This window comes from Oncorhynchus keta, chromosome 8, assembly GCF_023373465.1.
Source record: "Oncorhynchus keta strain PuntledgeMale-10-30-2019 chromosome 8, Oket_V2, whole genome shotgun sequence".
Taxonomy (NCBI): Eukaryota; Metazoa; Chordata; class Actinopteri; order Salmoniformes; family Salmonidae; genus Oncorhynchus; species Oncorhynchus keta.
This window is the reverse complement of record NC_068428.1, coordinates 27,679,998-27,700,523: the sequence shown is the minus strand read 5'-3', so window position 1 is coordinate 27,700,523 and position 20,526 is coordinate 27,679,998. Positions and strand designations below refer to the sequence as shown.

At 44.8% G+C, this 20,526-nt stretch overlaps 1 protein-coding gene across 1 annotated transcript in view; it reads right to left on the bottom strand.

The window, feature by feature from the left end:
* atad2b (ATPase family AAA domain containing 2B) overlaps positions 1–20,526 on the bottom strand; it is a 155,282-nt gene that overhangs the window by 20,486 nt on the left and 114,270 nt on the right. The window contains exons 25-26 of the mRNA XM_052523939.1: positions 12,319–13,164; positions 11,244–11,371 (exon numbers count right to left, since the gene is read on the bottom strand). Of these exons, the coding sequence (XP_052379899.1) occupies positions 11,244–11,371; positions 12,319–13,164 (974 nt within the window). The remainder of the gene's footprint in view (positions 1–11,243; positions 11,372–12,318; positions 13,165–20,526) is intronic.

Below are 20,526 nucleotides of genomic sequence, written 5' to 3'. Positions count from 1 at the left end.
AACAGAGAAACCCTGACGGTAATGGTGTGTGTGTCAGGAGAACAAGGTGTGGGTTCCTCAGTGAAATGTCAGGATTATTCAAGTGAGGTGATATTTGTCTATTTGTTCAATTGCAAATAAGGACACAGTGACTCGAAGAACACACTGAAAAATATGACTATTTTACCCATCAATACCGTCTCAATAACTCCCTCCTTTCTCAACCCGTCTCTCCACATCTACAACTATTCTTCTTCCCCACTCCGTCCTTCTCTAACTCTTCTAATCTCACCCCCTCTTCTCTGCCTCTTACCTTGTTAGATGCCTGATTTAATCAGCTGTGCCTCTGTCCAGTTGCCCAGGCCAATAGTACCAGCGGGGGTAAGGTGTGTGGTGGTGGGGATAGCAGGCCCCCTGAGGTAGTGAGCTCCCAACACACATCGGAGCTGTAATCCAGTCTGTTAAAGAGGGCTGTGACACGGACCATTTAACTCCAACCTCCCTTCCTCCCCATCACAGCTCACGTCTCTATCCCCCCACTTTCTCTATGCCTCTTCCTCACCATCTCTGTTTCTTGCTAATGCTCCCTCTTAGAAAATAACAAAACATGAGCCAGAGCTAAAGAATGAGAGAAGGAACCCAGACGGGAGAACAAATCACAATCTGTTTATTTTTTATAAATTAGCCAAAAATGTTTTTGCTTGGTCATTATGGGGTGTTGTGTGTAGACTGATTAGGGAACAATAAAATGTAATCTATTTTAGCATAAGGCTGTGACGTAACAAAATCTGGAAAAATTCAGAGCGAAGGAACGCAGATGGGAGGACGAAGCACTATTTATGTCACAGCCATGGTAACCTCTGACCTATCAGCTCAGGCACAGCATGATGCTAAGCAGATGACTACACCAGTACACCAACCCCCCGCCTGCAGACACACAAACACACCCACAGCCAACTCAATACACACACACAGTGTTCCCTGCGTGTTTCAGCCAGTCAAGGGCAGCTAATGAGGCCACTGACAGACTCCCTGTGATTCTGAGAACATAGACCTGAACCTGAGCACAGCACATCACCTCTACAAACACACACACCATAGCAACTCTACACACACACAGCAGTAACAAACATGCCCACCTGGTGCTCCTGGAGCCCAGCCCGGTACCATGTGAATCTCTGAAATGGAGACCAAGGCACAGCTTATGCCAGGGTACAGAAATAACCACAGCCTGGGGTGTGAACGCTTTGAACTGGAGAGCTGATGACTTCAATGTGTGTTAACAGTTAGTGTTACATTGGCATAAATATCTCACCCTGCAGAGCCTGTGGTTATTAGTGTATATATTTACACTGCTCAAAAAAGTAAAGGGAACACTTAAACAACACAATGTAACTCCAAGTCAATCACACTTCTGTGAAATCAAACTGTCCACTTAGGAAGCAACACTGATTGACAATAAGTTTCACATGCTGTTGTGCAAATGGAATAGACAACAGGTGGAAATGATAGGCAATTTGCAAGACACCCCCAATAAAGGAGTGGTTCTGCAGGTGATAACCACAGACCACTTTTTTTGTGCAAGGAGGAGCATGAGGAGCACTGCCAGAGCCCTGCAAAATGACCTCCAGCAGGCCACAAATGTGCATGTGTCTGCTCAAACGGACGGAAACAGACTCCATGAGGGTGGTATGAGGGCCCGACGTCCACAGGTGTGCTTACAGCCCAACCCCCACCAATTTTGCCAGAGAACACCAAAATTGGCAAATTCACCACTGGCGCCCTGTGCTCTTCACAGATGAAAGCAGGTTCACACTGAGCACATGTGACAGATGTGAAAGTCTGGAGACGCCGTGGAGAACATTCTGCTGCCTGCAACATCCTCCAGCATGACCGGTTTGGCGGTGGGTCAGTCATGGTGTGGGGTGGCATTTCTTTGGGGGGCCGCACAGCCCTCCATGTGCTCGCCAGACGTAGCCTGACTGCCATTAGTTACCGGGATGAGATCCTCAGACCCCTTGTGAGACCATATGCTGGTGCGGTTGGCCCTGGGTTCCTCCTAATGCAAGACAATGCGAGACCTCATGTTGCTGGAGTGTGTCAGCAGTTCCTGCAAGAGGAAGGCATTGATGCTATGGACTGGCCCGCCCGTTCCCCAGACCTGAATCCAATTGAGCACATCTGGGACATCATGTCTCGCTCCATCCACCAACGCCACGTTGCACCACAAACTGTCCAGGAGTTGGTGGATGCTTTAGTCCAGGTCTGGGAGGAGATCCCTCAGGAGACCATCCGCCACCTCATCAGGAGCATGCCCAGACGTTGTAGGGAGGTCATACAGGCACGTGGAGGCCACGCACACTACTGAGACTCATTTTGACTTGTTTTAAGGACATTACATCAAAGTTGGATCAGCCTGTAGTGTGGTTTTCCACTTTAATTTTGAGTGCGACTCCAAAGCCAGACCTCCATGGGTTGATAAATTTGATTTCCATTGATAATTTGTGTGATTTTGTTGTCAGCATATTCAACTATGTAAAGAAAAAGTATTAAAGAATATTTCATTCATTCAGATCTAGGATGTTATTTTAGTGTTTCCTTTATTTTTTTTTGAGCAGTGTATATGTTAGCTAGCATTGATACTCAACACCAGCCCTTAATCAGTGATGATCCCTTACTTGGAACCAGGTTGCCACACCAAACACCTGATAACCTTTCACCTCACAACACCTTTACAATGCTTATGAAAGTGAAGGAGTGAATACATCATGATCATGTGCTGATGCTTTGAGATCACTGGACATAGTGTGGGGCAAAAAGTATTTAGTCAGCCACCAATTGTGCAAGTTCTCCCACTTAAAAAGATGAGAGGCCTGTAATTTTCATCATAGGTACACTTCAACTATGACAGACAAAATGAGAAGAAAAAAAATCCAGAAAATCACATTGTAGGATTTTTAATTAATTTATTTGCAAATTATGGTGGAAAATAAGTATTTTGTGAATAACAAAAGTTTATCTCAATACTTTGTTATACACCCTTTGTTGGCAATGACAAAGGTCAAGCATTTTCTTTAAGTCTTCACAAGGTTTTCACACACTGTTGCTGGTATTTTGGCCCATTCCTCCATGCAGATCTCCTCTAGAGCAGTGATGTTTTGGGGCTGTGGCTGGGCAACACGGACTTTCAACTCCCTCCGAAGATTTTCTATGGGGTTGAGATCTGGAGACTGGCTAGGCCACTCCAGGACCTTGAAATGCTTCTTACGAAGCCACTCCTGTGTTGCCCGGGCGGTGTGTTTGGGATCATTATCATGCTCAAAGACCCAGCCACGTTTCACCTTCAATGCCCTTGCTGATGGAAGGAGGTTTTCACTCAAAATCTCACGATACATGGCCCCATTCATTCTTTCCTTTACACGGATCAGTCATCCTGGTCCCTTTGCAGAAAAACAGCCCCAAAGCATGATGTTTCCACCCCCATGCTTCACAGTAGGTATGGTGTTCTTTGGATGCATCTCAGCATTCTTTGTCCACCAAACACGACGAGTTGAGTTTTTACCAAAAAGTTATATTTTGGTTTCAACTGACCATATGACATTCTCCCAATCTTCTTCTGGATCATCCAAATGCTCTCTAGCAAACTTCAGATGGGCCTGGACATGTACTGGCTTAAGCAGGGGGACAAGTCTGGCACTGAAGGATTTGAGTCCCTGGCGGCGTAGTGTGTTACTTATGGTAGGCTTTGTTACTTTGGTCCCAGCTCTCTGCAAGTCATTCACTAGGTCCCCCCGTGTGGTTCTGGGATTTTTGCTCACCGTTCTTGTGATCATTTGGACCCCACGGGGTGAGATCTTGCGTGGAGCCCCAGATCGAGGGAGATTATCAGTGGTCTTGTATGTCTTCCATTTCCTAACAATTGCTCCCACAGTTGATTTCTTCAAACCAAGCTGCTTACCTATTGCAGATTCAGTCTTCCCAGCCTGGTGCAGGTCTACAATTTTGTTTCTGGTGTCCTTTAACAGCTCTTTGGTCTTGGCCATAGTGGAGTTTGGAGTGTGACTGTTTGTGGACAGGTGTCTTTTATACTGATAACAAGTTCAAACAGGTGCCATTAATACAGGTAACGAGTGGAGGACAGAGGAGCCTCTTAAAGATGAAGTTACAGGTCTGTGAGAGCCAGAAATCTTGCTTGTTTGTAGGTGACCAAATACTTATTTTCCACCATAATTTGCAAATAAATTCATTAAAAATCCTACAGTGTGATTTATTGTTTTTTCTCTCATTTTGTCGGTCATAATTGAAGTGTACCTATAATGAAAATTACAGGCCTCTCTAATCTTTTTAAGTAGGAGAACTTGCACAATTGGTGGCTGACTAAATATGTTTTTGCCCCACTGTACTTAATATATTTATTTTATTTCACCTTTATTTAACCAGGTAGGCCAGTTGAGAACAAGTTATCATTTACAACTGCGAGCTGGCCAAGATAAAGCAAAGCAGTTCGACACATACAACAACACAGAGTTACACATGGAATAAACAAACGTACAGTCAATAACACAATATAAAAGTCTATATACAGTGTGTGCAAATGAAGTAAGATTTGGGAGGTAAGGCAATAAATAGGCCATAGTGGCGAAATAATTACAATTTCGCAATTAAACACTGGAGTGATAGATGAGTAGAAGATGCATGTGCAAGTAGAGATACTGGGGTGCAAAGGAGCATATAAATAACAGTATGGGGATGAGATAGTTGGGTGGGCTATTTACAGATGGGCTGTGTACAGGTGCAATGTAAGCTGCTCGGAACGCTGATGCTTAAAGTTAGTGAGGGACATGTGATTTTAGCAATTCGTTCCAGTCATTGGCAGCAGAGAACTGGAAGGAAAGGCGGGCCAAAGGAGGAGTTGGCTTCGGGGGTGACCAGGGAAATATACCTGCTGGCGTGCGTGCTGCGGGTGAGTGCTGCTATGGTGACCAGTGAGCTGAGATAAGGCGGGGCTTTACCTAGCAAAGACTTATAGATGACCTGGAGCCAGTGGGTTTGGCAACAAATTTGGATTGGAGATGCTTGATATGAGTCAGAAAGGAGAGTTTACAGTCTAACCAGACACATAGAATATGTGGACATCTACAAATACCTAAGTCAGAACCGTCTAGAGTAGTGATGCTAGACGGGCGGGCAGGTGAGGAGCATGCATTCAGTTGGAGGCCACGGAAGGAGTGTTGTATGGCATTGAAGCTCATCTAGAAGTTTGTTAACAGTGTCAAAAAAGAAGGGCCAGATGTATACAGAATGGTGTTGTCTGCATAGAGGTGGATCAGAGAATCACCAGCTGCAAGAGTATAAGAGTATATGATATATACAGAGAAAAGAGTCGGCCCGAGAATTGAACCCAGTGGCACCCCCATAGAGACTGCCAGAGGTCCGAACAACAGAACTCTGAGAAGTAGTTGGTGAACCAGGCAAGGCAGTCATTTGAGAAACCAAGGCTGTTGCGTCTGCCAATAAGAATGTGGTGATTGACAAGAGTCGAAAGCCTTGGCCAGGTCGATGAATATGGCTGCACAGTATTGTCTTTTATCGATGGCGGTTATGATATCGTTTAGGACCTTGAGCATGGCTGAGGTGCAACCATGACCAGCTCGGAAACCAGATTGCATAGCGGAGAAGGTACTTCGGCAAGTTGCTGTGGGGGGTGCAGAGCTGTTGACCGGGTTAGGGGTAGCCAGGTGGAAAGCATGGCCAGCCATAGAAAAATGCTCCTTGAAATTCTCTATCGTGGATTTATCAGTAGTGAGTGACCGTTTTTCCTAGCCTCAGCCAGCAGTTTAAAAAAAAAAAAAATGATTTCACCTTTATTTAACCAGGTAGGCCAGTTGAGAACAAGTTCTCATTTGCAACTGCGACCTGGCCAAGATAAAGCATAGCAGTGTGAACAGACAACACAGAGTTACACATGGAGTAAACAATTAGCAAGTCAATAACACAGTAGAAAAAATGGGCAGTCTATATACAATGTGTGCAAAAGGCATGAGGAGGTAGGCGAATAATACAATTTTGCAGATTAGCACTGGAGTGATAAATGATCAGATGGTCATGTACAGGTAGAGATATTGGTGTGCAAAAGAGCAGGAAAGTAAATAAATAAAAACAGTATAAAAACAGTATGGGAATGAGGTAGGTGATAATGGGTGAGCTATTTACCTATAGACTATGTACAGCTGCAGCGATCGGTTAGCTGCTCGGATAGCTGATGTTTGAAGTTGGTGAGGGAGATAAGTCTCCAACTTCAGCGATTTTTGCAATTCGTTCCAGTCACAGGCAGCAGAGTACTGGAACGAAAGGCGGCCAAATGAGGTGTTGGCTTTAGGAATGATCAGTGAGATACACCTGCTGGAGCGCGTGCTACGGATGGGTGTTGCCATCGTGACCAGTGAACTGAGATAAGGCGGAGCTTTACCTAGCATGGACTTGTAGATGACCTGGAGCCAGTGGGTCTGGCGACGGATATGTAGTGAGGGCCAGCCGACTAGAGCATACAAGTCGCAGTGGTGGGTGGTATAAGGTGCTTTAGTGACAAAACGGATGGCACTGTGATAGACTGCATCCAGTTTGCTGAGTAGAGTGTTGGAAGCCATTTTGTAGATGACATCGCCAAAGTCGAGGATCGGTAGGATAGTCAGTTTTACCAGGGTAAGCTTGGCAGCGTGAGTGAAGGAGGCTTTGTTGCGGAATAGAAAGCCGACTCTTGATTTGATTTTTGATTGGAGATGTTTGATGTGAGTCTGGAAGGAGAGTTTGCAGTCTAGCCAGACACCTAGGTACTTATAGATGTCCACATATTCAAGGTCGGAACCATCCAGGGTGGTGATGCTAGTCGGGCATGCGGGTGCAGGCAGCGATCGGTTGAAAAGCATGCATTTGGTTTTACTCGCGTTTAAGAGCAGTTGGAGGCCACGGAAGGAGTGCTGTATGGCATTGAAGCTCGTTTGAGGTTTGATAGCACAGTGTCCAATGACGGGCCGAAAGTATATAGAATGGTGTCGTCTGCGTAGAGGTGGATCAGGGAATCGCCCGCAGCAAGAGCAACATCATTGATATATACAGAGAAAAGAGTCGGCCCGAGAATTGAACCCTGTGGCACCCCATAGAGACTGCCAGAGGACCGGACAGCATGCCCTCCGATTTGACACACTGAACTCTGTCTGCAAAGTAATTGGTGAACCAGGCAAGGCAGTCATCCGAAAAACCGAGGCTGTTGAGTCTGCCGATAAGAATATGGTGATTGACAGAGTCGAAAGCCTTGGCGAGGTCGATGAAGACGGCTGCACAGTACTGTCTTTTATCGATGGCGGTTATGATATCGTTTAGTACCTTGAGTGTGGCTGAGGTGCACCCGTGACCGGCTCGGAAACCAGATTGCACAGCGGAGAAGGTACGGTGGGATTCGAGATGGTCAGTGACCTGTTTGTTGACTTGGCTTTCAAGACCTTAGATAGGCAGGGCAGGATGGATATAGGTCTATAGCAGTTTGGGTCCAGGGTGTCTCCCTTTGAAGAGGGGGATGACTGCGGCAGCTTTCCAATCCTTGGGGATCTCAGACGATATGAAAGAGAGGTTGAACAGGCTGGTAATAGGGGTTGCGACAATGGCGGCAGATAGTTTCAGAAATAGCGGGTCCAGATTGTCAAGCCCAGCTGATTTGTACGGGTCCAGGTTTTGCAGCTCTTTCAGAACATCTGCTATCTGGATTTGGGTAAAGGAGAACCTGGAGAGGCTTGGGTGAGGAACTACGGGGGGGGTGGAGCTGTTTGCCGAGGTTGGAGTAGTGAGGCTGTAACAACTAAATGTGGAATAAGTCAAGGGGTATGAATGTTTTCTGAAGTCACTGTACCAGCCCTGGCACCATAGAAAGCCTATCATCATTAGGCATGCAGCTTCATAGACATCACAATTTCAGCACCATGGAGAGCGATCGGTAGTCAATACTTTGAGAGTGGCTGTCTCTGGGTGATACATTACATTTTATTTTAGGAGTGGAGGGGACTCAGACCTTGCAGGGGTCCAGAGAAACTGAGTTACTCCAGTGACTCCTGTGCAATATTGAGAGTACACTTGAGTGTGTGAGCGAGCGACTGATTGCTGGAGTTGTTCTCAGTTCTTAAAGCCACAATAACAAACTTACAAGTGGATGAGGTCAGCAATTAACCCCTCTGTAGTGTCTGTAGCTTGCTGTTATCTGAAAACATTGGACTCCAATCTATTCTCCCCTCGTGCTTTTCTCCCTCTACTCCTTTTCTACCTCCTCCTCTCCCTCGGTTTCTTTCCAGTCTTCTTCCACTCACTCTCTTCACTCCTCTCCTTCCATCTAAACAGCCTCAGACAGTTAGAGCCAACCTGACAGCTTGGACATAAATGAACGCATTATGCCACTCAACACCCTTTCTCAGAGAAAGGCTTTTGACAATGTGCATTAGAGAGGGGGAAAAACAGGACTAGGTGCAGTGTGTGTGCTAGTCACAGAGAGTGGTTTTGGACATGAGGAGCAAAATGACGGCTTTCTTTTGTGTGTGTGTGTGTGTGTGTGTGTGTGTGTGTGTGTGTGTGTGTGTGTGTGTGTGTGTGAGCGCACGCATGTGTTGCGTTTTCCTGATGTGCTGATGTAGCTGGATCCTGACGTGGATGAAAGCCCTTTCAAAACGCCAGTCCTCCAAATGGAAAGCTGTTATCACATGCAAATGACCACGCTGTCAAGAACATCAACGGCGATGAATAAAAATGAAAAGGAAGCAAGCACTCAAAGTTATTTATTTTTTATTGACAATCAAAACACTTCGCTCCTGGCACTGGCCATTAAGCAGTTTTCTTCCCCTAGCAGGCGTTCTGTCTCGCTCTCTCTGCTGTTATTAGTGTTGGAAATGGGCAGAGACGACAAACTGACAATGGGGCTACTTCTGTGGACGGACAGCTCTGAAATGGGAAATCTTGACATGCTGTAATAGTTAGGCATCAGGGGAGACTCTTCAGTGTGACAGCCTATATATGCACACTGGACATTTGCAGCTGCGTAACACATTAAGGAAAATTGCCCTGCCTGCTCTTGTAGCGAAGCCTGCGTGTTCTTTGGGGAGGTGGATATAAATAATGGGATGAGATTTGATTCCCTAATAGATGATAATTCTGCTGTAATCTAGGTCACTCAGTGCTCAAGACAAACGTTTTCCCCTGGTGGCACTGCTGTCACTAACTTTTTCAAATGGTGGAACCAGCTCATGATTTGGTCGCACAGCCAAGTCAAAGGGTTGCAAAATGCAACTAAACGGTCGCTGCCTGGAGCCCTGGCACTTATGAAAAGGTTCTGTCTGTCAGTGTGGCTGATTATTCATGAAACAGAGGGGGTCTGGGAGTAACGCACAACAAAAGTGCTTCATTAGTTTCTTCAACCTGGTCCCGGGGATGTGCACATTTTCAAGGGCTGGGAATTCTCCAAGAAGATGGAGAATAAGCTATAGGACAAAAAATGGAGTTGTCTCGGGTATAGCCGACTAGCTCTAGCTAATAAGTATGTTTGTACTTGCAATCAAATATCGATATCATTCCAAAATAATGTTGCGATATTCAACTGTATCGACCCCCCCTTTTTCCAGCTCAGCATTAACATCCAGATTCAACTAACCACCAATAAGTAGGCTAATTAGTAGAATCAGGTGTGTTGGTGCTGGGCTGTAACAAAAGCATGCAAACCATGTAGCTTTCCAGGAGCAGGGCTGAAGAACACTGCTGATGACAACCATCTGCCTAGTAGAACCTGTGTGACTGAAGGAACTAGCAGAGTCCAGGCTGTGCTTAATTCCAAAAGGGATTTCAGGGGCCCTGCCATCCAAGTTAAATGTCAGAAGTAATGAGACCTCCAATTAATTAATATAAATGAAAGAGAAGTAGAGAGGAGGAACGGAACGTGGCACACCACTCCCCTCCTAATACGTATCAGGCAGCGAGCCAGCCCTACCCGACCACTGTGGCGATATCAGCCTTAAATGTAGACTCTCACCCCGCTCACCGGAAATTCAATTTGTTCCGTAAGCCGGGTGGATGAAAAAGCAATTATACACAGTGCCCTCTTTTCACAATCTGTCTTAAAGATATCTCCTCTTTTTCCATGGCCGAACAAATAAGCCTCCAGATTAGCGCAGTCTGCGTTCATAGGGAGGGAGCGTTCCCACGGTTCCACCCGCGACTGTGGCGCACCCTATTTTTTATTTGTTTTTTATTTTATTAATTTTTTTAATTGGGAGCATCGGCCAAACACGACCCACTTTTGACCAGACGGAAAGATCAGACCCGTCAATCATTTGATACGCCACTGACGAGCGACAGGAGAGGCAAGGTGGAAACCAAGCACCCCTCAATCTCTGTTACCCCCTGGGGCAAGGGTAACCAAGGGGAGATAACGCTTTGATAGCAGGGGATGTGGGTGATGTCACAGTGGGATATAGGGATGGAGGAAGAGAAAACACAGGGATGGAGAGCACTTATTTTACACCAATTAGACTACAACCATGCTGCTTCTTCCTGTTCTTACCAGGGCCGTTTGGTCGGTCGGTAGAGAGAAGAGAGCGAAAGGAGTAAAAAAAGAGCACTGCCCCAATTTACACCCAGGGAATTAGGTGGAACATAAGCGTGACTGTGTAAAGTGTCTGGAAACCGCTGCCCATATTCTCTTTCCTATCCTGTCAATCAATTCGGAGACCAACTTGCCGGAGCGGGTAGCTGGAGAGTAGAAAGCGCAGAATGCCTCATGTTTGAGTCATGTCCTGTCTGCGTTCTTGAAATGGCTGTATGGAAGAAACAACACCTGTTGATTGAGTGAAGACGCGGAGTTGAATCAGAGATGCACTGCTGTCTGCCACTTAAATTGGATCGGTCCTCTCTGGGATGACAGGGATTTAAAGTGTGTCTCGTAGAACACACAGAGAGAGAGGGGAGACTGGGTTCTCCGAGAGGAGACGATATTAGTCTAAGAAATCAGGAGCATCCATCTGAGAAGGAAGAGAGTGACACCAGCAGCACCAGAGAGGCCTGAATCCTGGGGAGGATTAGGGGCCAGTCTCCCATGATTGAGTCCCCCATCCTCCACCTCCCAATCACTCTCTTTCCTTCCTTCAATCCCCATGTTGTCCTCTACGCCTCCCCTCCTCAATCCCCCACCTCCCCTCTCATCAGCATGAGACAGAACATGGCCACACAACACTTACTGTGAGTCGCTGGTGATCGACCACTAGTGGAGGTGGCGGAGTGGGAGGGATCTGTGGAGACTCTTCCTCTGTTATGTCAGCCGAACCCTTCGACTGCTCTGATTGACTCTTCCTTCCCTTGGACACGCCTTGAAACAGAAAGAGAGAACAGGTAAACGACAGCCCACCTACAATCACCTTTGGCCTATAATTGTTTATATACCATCATTAACCAGGTAGGTTAGGAGAACATACCATATGACAAAGCCTATTCACAAACCAGGGCTTGTTTGAATTGAAGCAAAGGCCTGACAACCAAAGAGAACAAGAATAGCTGGCCCGCTACATACACAGCCTGTGATCCGCTGGCTTCTAGTTTACCAGCCTGAGTGGTAATACACTGTCTGTAGGATCCAGCCACCACTAATACTCCAGGCCTCCCAAATCACCCAGTAGCTCAGGGCTTCCAATCCACAGTCCTGAGTCGTTAATCACACACACAGGCATATTGGCTTATCACACACGCACACACAGACAGGCCTATTGGCTTGTCCCAGACACCGCACACACACAAACTCACACTTGTCCCAGACACTACACGCCACTAAATCAATGGCAAACGGTCCAAGGCCAAAGAAAAAATGTGAGAGGGAGAAAAGAGCCAACCTTGTGACATTTTTCACAATAAAACCTTTTTTTGAGAATAAATCGAGAGTTGTTTTGGATATTCTACAAAGGTACACAACCTCAGCAGCTTTTGAGGGTTTAATTGAAATAGGCTGTCTGTAGACTAAAGGAAAACATTTCACATGCCATACTTCTGGGATTATTCATGTCCTGTCATTTTACAAGCAAACTCAGTGTAAGTCTTTTGAGGTTAGACTGCCTGTTAAAATCTGTGGATGTGTTTCTAGGTTGTCTGGTGCTCTCTGGGGGAAAGATCAGAACGGATCATCTGTACAAGTAACTCAGAGTAACTCAAATTAACCCATTGACATGATGAAATATTAGTCAAAGTTAGACAGATATATTTAGCATATATCAAGTCAGGATTCTAGGAGTAGGTAGAAGTTCGCCACAGATAAACTCTCAGTACCTTCTCTATCCTGCTCATGCTCCTCCTCGCCAGTCTCCATGCCTCCTTTCCTCCCGTCCTGAGGAGGGCGCTCCTGAATACCTCTGCTCTTTGCAGACATATCTTTCCCCTCCGCCCCCTCACCTGTGCCCTCTGTAGGACCTTCCTCTGTCTCAGAGCTCTTGAGGGCCTGCGAGTCCAAGCTGTCCAAGGACTCATCCCCATTCACACACTCCTCCCGAGGGACAGAGGGCGCTGTGGCCGTCTTAGGGGCTGACAAATGCTGCTCAGCCTTGGACTGGGCCTCCTTGTGTTTCGCCTGGGGATCATCAGGCTGGTCTTGGGGATTCTCGCCATCGGCCCGGGTACCCTTATCTTTAGACTGGAGATCTTCATGTTTAGACCCCTCACCTTCAGACTGGATCAACTTGTCCTGGGCTTGAGGCTCCTCGTCTTTACAATAAGACTCTTCCCTTTCAGATGGGGAAGACTCGCTTTTAGACTGGAGTTCTTTGTCTGTGGAGGTGGATTTGGCTTTGTCGTCTGTAGCCGGTGTCTCTTCTTTCTTGGGCCCTGTCCCTGTGCTGCTCTCCCCCTGTGTCTCAGTCTCTGTGCTCCGGCCCCTAGGTGCCGCGTTGGAGTGCTCTTCCTCCATGGAGATGCTTTGTGTGTGAGGGTGTGTGTGGTGTCCGTTGGGCTGAGGGTCCATGGTGTCGCAGGAAGAGTCTTCATCCTGGCTCAGGCTCTCTGGCTCAGGCTCCACACCTTCATCCTCCTCTTCCTCCATTCCCTTCTTATAGATCTTCTTCTTCCTGATGATGCCCCGCCCCCAAGATGGCCGCCGACGCGTTTTCCTCTTCATGTGACCTGGAACCAGAGAAGGGAAAAAAAAAGGTTAATTCAGTCATATGGAACACACTCCCGACTCTACTACGCTGGTTCCGCTTACACACACCCGACTACTACACTGGTTCCACTTGCACACACCCGACTCTACTAAACTGGCTTTTGTTCCAGACCCTGCTCTAACACACTAAATGGAAGACCATGACTAGTTTAAATGAATTATATTGTGTTGTTTGCTGTGTTTTATGTACATCATTTTTAAGCACATGAACAAATGAATTTCCCAATCTGATCTGAATCGGATGTGAATCCTTACAAATAGACCATTAAGTGGTAATTCACTGGACTGACGTGACAGTGAACTAACACCTAGCAACTGATTTGCCTTGTTCCTGCCAGGTCTTAAATAAAAGGGCGGCATCAGATGTCCACTACATTGCGGTGGTCTGTGTTCTACATGACAGGGGGAGGTGAGGGTAGTTAGCCCCACGTAAAGAGGGGCTGTGGGAGTAATTGCTAGTTGGATGAGGCAGACCATTGAGAGAGAGCGGGTGAGAGAGAAAGGAAGGAAGCTCAAACTTCTAACTGAAAACAATCGAAAGAAGCCCCAGATCTGCCCCACATCTCGGAGCCAGACTGGATTTGCCTGCTGTTCCCTCACGCGAAGAGACTTCCCTTTGCTCTCTAGCCAAAAAGTCTGGCATAATGAACTGACCAGCCCTCCCTTTCTACAGCGCTGTGGTCCGGCAGAAATTATTTCTAGTGTTTGAGATGTTGACTGCATTTCACTTTGTGGACCTTTGGTCATAATCAGAGAGAACTGGAGAGTGATGAAAAGAGAGTGGGAGAAAGAGAGATAGAGACGGTACTTAGGTGGTAGCCAATGCTACTGGGAGCAAGAGTCTGCCATTTGAGAAAGTTCAGTAAACATGTCACAGGGTGTGGTAGAGCTTGACATAGTGAAAGTTCGACTATGATTTTTCCACGCCGATACCGATACTGATTATTGGAGGACCAAATAAAGGCGATGCCGATTAATCGGACAATTTTTAAAATGTATTTGTAATAATGACAACTACAGCAATACTGAATGAACACTTATTTTAACTTAATATAATACATATATAAAAATGTATTTAGCCTCAAATAAAAAATGAAACATGTTCAATTTGGTTTAAATAATGCAAAAACAAAGTGTTGGAGAAGGTAAAAGTGCAATATGTGCCATGTAAAAAAGCTATCGTTTAAGTTCCTTGCTCAGAACATGAGAACATATGAAAGCTGGTGGTTCCTTTTAACATGAGTCTTCAATATTCCCAGGTAAGAAGTTTTAGGTTGTAGTTAATATAGTATTTATAGGACTATTTCCCTCTATACCATTTGTATTTCATATAGCTTTGACTATTGGATGTTCTTATGGGCACTTTAGTATTGCCTGTGTAACAGTATAGCTTCCGTCCCTCTCCTCGCTCCTACCTGGGATCGAAACGGGAACACATCGACAACAGCCACACTCGAAGCAGCGTTACCCGTGCAGAGCAAGGGGAACAACTACTCCAAGTCTCAGAGAGAGTGATGTTTGAAATGCTATTAGTGCGCACCCCGCTAACTAGCTAGCCATTTCACATCGGTTACACCAGACTAATCTCGGGAGTTGATAGGCTTTACGTCATAAACAGCTGCTGGCAAAACGCACGAAAATGCTGTTTGAATGAATGCTTACGAGCCTGCTGCTGCCTACCACCGCTCAATTATAACATAATAACACAGAAATACGAGCCTTTGGTCATTAATATTGCACACTAAACTTTTATTATTATTGCATATACCCTGACTCTGCGTGCAATGAACGGTGACAATTTCACCTGGTTAATATTGCCTGTTAACCTCGATTTCTTTTAGCTAAATATGCAGATATGCAAATATTCTGTGTTTTGATTTTAAGAAAGGCGTTGATGTTTATGGTTAGCTACACATTGGAGCAACGATACACACCGCATCGATTATATGCAACGCAGGACACGCTAGATAAACTAGTAATATCATCAACCATGTGTAGTTAACTAGTGATTATGGTTGATTGATTGTTTTTTATAAGATAAGTTTAATGCTAGCTAGCAACTTACCTTGGCTTCTTGCTGCATTCGCGTAACAGGCAGTCTCCTTGTGGAGTGCAATGTAAGGCAGGTGGTTAGAGCGTTGGACACTAGTTAACTGTAAGGTTGCAAGATTGAAACCCCAAGCTGACAAGGTAAAAATCTGTCGTTCTGCCCCTGAACAAGGCAGTTAACCCACCGTTCCTAGGCCGCCATTGAAAATAAGAACATGTTTCTTAACTGACTTGCCTAGTTAAATAAAGGTGTAAAAAATATAACAATAATTTAAATAAATCAATTAAATAAAAAAATCTGCCAAATCGGTGTCCAAAAATACAGATTGTTATGAAAACTTGAAATCGGCCATAATTAATCGGCCATTCCGATTAATCGGCCGACCCCTATTCTGTAGGGTCAGATTCTACACGCTGCATTTTCCAAACTGAGTTGCGCACGGAGGGGTCCATTGGTGGGAAGAAGGCAATATAGAAGACACATTGGTTATACCAGAACTGGGATTGGGGGCATACATGCCTTATTTAAATTGCTACAAAAGCCCAAAACAATCTCATTAAATAATAACAGTATAGCCTGCCTTAGCAACCACAGTATAGCCTGCTTTAGCAGCCACAGTATAGCCTGCTGTAGCTAAACCTGAAAAAAATGATGGCTGACGTAGTGTTAAAGAAAAGCAGGTCATCCCGTTAGGCAGTTTTTCAGTTTCAGGGCGAATGATAAAGGTTAACCAGCAGAACTGACCCAAGTCAATTGCAGAATATGCAAAAAGATCATCAGGGCAAAGAATGGACAGACCACAAACGTCCGTCATCCTGCGGAGTTCGCTACTCTGGGGTTGAACATGCTGGTGGTTTTTGCTATAAAGAATGTTAGAAATAACTAGTATTATCTAATTGTATATTTAGGATTTTTACAGTTTGATAGGCAAAAAGGCAATGCCGTCGGGGGTACGCCAAATAAAAATATATACAGTGGGGAGAATAAGTATTTGATACACTGCCGATGTTGCAGGTTTTTCTACTTACAAAGCATGTAGAGGTCTGTAATTTTTATCATAGGTACACTTCAACTGTGAGAGACAGAATCTAAAACAAAAATCCAGAAAATCACATTGTATGATTTTTAAGTAATAATTTGCATTTTATTGCATGACGTAAGTATTTGATCCCCTAACAACCAGTTAGAATGCCGGCTCTCACAGACCTGTTAGTTTTTCTTTAAGGATCCCTCCTGTTCTCCACTCTTTACCTGTATTAACTGCACCTGTTTGAACTCGTTACCTGTATAAAAGACACCTGTCCACACACTCAATCAAACAGACTCCAACCTCTCCACAATGGCCAAGACCAGAGAGCTGTATAAGGACATGTTTTATCTCATTGTTTTATCTCATTGTTGTTGACATACATACACACAATTAGTAAGTCAAAATAAAGTTGTTTGTGAGACAACTGACACCGACTTATTTTCTATTCCCGCTTATTGAAAGTGCTGCTGTGAGAGCTTATGACCGTTGCGCAAATCAAGAACATTAATAAACACTTCAACAATGTATGCTGAACGTTCTTCTCCCAGCATACACCCCTCCAACCAGGCATACTTTATCTACTCATTTGCTGGATGCAGAGTTCAAGTGAAGGTCAAGCAAATCATAGAGAAAGCAGACTGTATTGCAATAATCTCCGATGGGTGATCGAATGTTCGTGGGTAAGGAATAATGAACTACATCATCTCCACCTCTTAACCAGTATTCTACAAGAGCACAGACACAATGGACAACAGACACACCGGTCCCTACATTGCAGATGAGCCAAAGGCAGTCATCAATGACCTTGGACCACAGAAGGTATTTGCTCTGGTGATAGAGAATGCTGTGAACATGAAGGCTGCTTGGTCTAAGGTGGAGGAATCCTACCCTCATATCACACCCACTGGCTGTGCTGCTCATGCATTGAATCTGCTCCTCAAGGACATCTTGGCACTGAAAACAATGGATACACTCTACAAGAGATCCAAGGAAATGGTTAGGCATCAAGTTATATCGCCAATCTACCTCACCAAGCAAAGTGAGAAGAATAAGAGCACCACATTGAAGCTGCCCAGCAACAAGCGTTGGGGTGGTGTTGACATCATGTCTGACAGTCTCCAGGAGGGGAAGGAGTCTGAAGACGGGGAAGTCTGGAGGGAAAGACGTCTGCCTGAGGCCCATACACACTGCAGCGTACATGTTGGACCCAAAGCATCCTGTCTGGTGCAGAGATCAACAAGGCCTATGGTGTCATCACTACTGTGTCTCACCACCTTGGCCTGGATGAGGGCAAGGTTCTTGGCAGTCTGGCGAAGTACACTTCCATGCAAGGGCTTTGGGATGGAAATGCAATATGGCAATCGTGCCAACATATCTCATCAGCCACCTGGTTTAAGGGACTCTGTGGATCTGAGGCTCTTCCCCCTGTTGCCTCCATCATCCTCCAAATCCCACCAACATCAGCCACCTCAGAGCGCAACTGGTCCTTGTTTGGAAACCCACACACACCAAAGCAAAGAACATGCTGAGAAGACATGGAAGCCTGAAAGGAAGACAATCAAAGCTTTACTTTCTATCATTTTACAGATGTATGTGGAAAATGTTTTTCGGGAGATGCGATGGATCATTGGAGATCATTGAATATTCCCTTTCTTTTGTTGTTCAGTGAAATCATCACATGTGTAGAGTCAACTCATTTCATTAAAAGTTAGTTAGATAGTTTTTAATCATTTCTTATGATGAGATAAAGAGTTTGTCTCCATATTTGCCTCCAAAAGACATTACATTTAAATGGTATTTATATTCATTTGACTATATTTCCATTAATTCCCATATATTCCCGTTAATTCCCACAGGACGTTTCCACCACTGAATATTCCCCAAAATGTGCAAACCTAGCATGCACTGTGAAGTATTTTACTAAGTAGTGAGGTCAGACATGCCTGGTCCAGTGTTTGAGACGTGCATGAAGCTCGATTGCCAGCCCATTTAATTATTGTCAAGGTCCATTGGAATGATAAAACACCACAGCTGGGTAATCTCCTGAAGAATCAATACAGAACTACGCCATGCCAGTACTCACTGCAGCTAATTACTACATTATTTACCACAACTAATTTACCTCAGTATCACCAGTTAGGAGCTTTATCTTATTGCTATATAAAATACACTGGCCACATCACTGCACAGACGAAAGGCTTCTGCGTGTGTGTGTGTGTATCGATTCATGGCGATTCATTATGCATTACCTCCTAGGAAGCTCCCTAAGGAGACGTCGTAACACTCAAGCTACACCCGTTCTCTTGTCACTTCCTCTCTTCATTCCCGCCTTTCTCTTTCTTCTCAACTTTCCATCTGCTAGATGTGGAGACGCATTGTTCTTCAGTGAGAATTAGTCATGAATCCATGTGTTACTAAATAGTTGTTTGACAAGGTAGGTGTAGGCAAAATGAGAAAAGCCTTCAAGTAGAAGAATTCTCAGATACCAGCAAAACTAAATCCAACATCCCCAGCTAAATGAGAGTAGGATTTCTAGACAGGCGGGCCATCAGAGGTTATTGAGGGGGTTCGCCTCATCACTAGGCAGCTAATGCCATGCAATTACTGCCACTGTGTGTGTGTGCATGTGCATGCAACCACACGATTGTGCATATGAAGGACATTTCACCAGAAAAAAAAAATCCCTAACGCTCGCCAGATAAATACAACAGGAAGAATTGGTTGGAATACAATTCGATTGATCACAACTTTGTTTGGCATGCTTAAAAATCACACGGGTGAAAGAAAACAATGCAAAAAATGTCATGGAACCAATGGAGTGTGTTTTAATGAAGTCCCAGTGAGTAGGGTGAATATGTGATGGGTTTGTGTTTTAATGAAGTCCCAGTGAGTAGGGTGAATATGTGATGGGTTTGTGTTTTAATGAAGTCCCAGTGAGTAGGGTGAATATGTGATGGGTTTGTGTTTTAATGAAGTCCCAGTGAGTAGGGTGAATATGTGATGGGTTTGTGTTTTAATGAAGTCCCAGTGAGTAGGGTGAATATGTGATGGGTTTGTGTTTTAATGAAGTCCCAGTGAGAAGGGTGAATATGTGATGGGTTTGTGTTTTAATGAAGTCCCAGTGAGTAGGGTGAATATGTGATGGGTTTGTGTTTTAATGAAGTCCCAGTGAGAAGGGTGAATATGTGATGGGTTTGTGTTTTAATGAAGTCCCAGTGAGAAGGGTGAATATGTGATGGGTTTGTGTTTTAATGAAGTCCCAGTGAGTAGGGTGAATATGTGATGGGTTTGTGTTTTAATGAAGTCCCAGTGAGAAGGGTGAATATGTGATGGGTTTGTGTTTTAATGAAGTCCCAGTGAGAAGGGTGAATATGTGATGGGTTTGTGTTTTAATGAAGTCCCAGTGAGAAGGGTGAATATGTGATGGGTTTGTGTTTTAATGAAGTCCCAGTGAGAAGGGTGAATATGTGATGGGTTTGTGTTTTAATGAAGTCCCAGTGAGTAGGGTGAATATGTGATGGGTTTGTGTTTTAATGAAGTCCCAGTGAGAAGGGTGAATATGTGATGGGTTTGTGTTTTAATGAAGTCCCAGTGAGTAGGGTGAATATGTGATGGGTTTGTGTTTTAATGAAGTCCCAGTGAGAAGGGTGAATATGTGATGGGTTTGTGTTTTAATGAAGTCCCAGTGAGTAGGGTGAATATGTGATGGGTTTGTGTTTTAATGAAGTCCCAGTGAGTAGGGTGAATATGTGATGGGTTTGTGAATATGTGAGAAGGGTGGTTGGGTTTGTGTTTTAATGAAGTCCCAGTGAGTAGGGTGAATATGTGATGGGTTTGTGTTTTAATGAAGTCCCAGTGAGAAGGGTGAATATGTGATGGGTTTGTGTTTTAATGAAGTCCCAGTGAGTAGGGTGAATATGTGATGGGTTTGTGTTTTAATGAAGTCCCAGTGAGTAGGGTGAATATATGTGATGGGTTTGTGTTTTAATGAAGTCCCAGTGAGTAGGGTGAATATGTGATGGGTTTGTGTTTTAATGAAGTCCCAGTGAGTAGGGTGAATATGTGATGGGTTTGTGTTTTAATGAAGTCCCAGTGAGAAGGGTGAATATGTGATGGGTTTGTGTTTTAATGAAGTCCCAGTGAGTAGGGTGAATATGTGATGGGTTTGTGTTTTAATGAAGTCCCAGTGAGTAGGGTGAATATGTGATGGGTTTGTGTTTTAATGAAGTCCCAGTGAGAAGG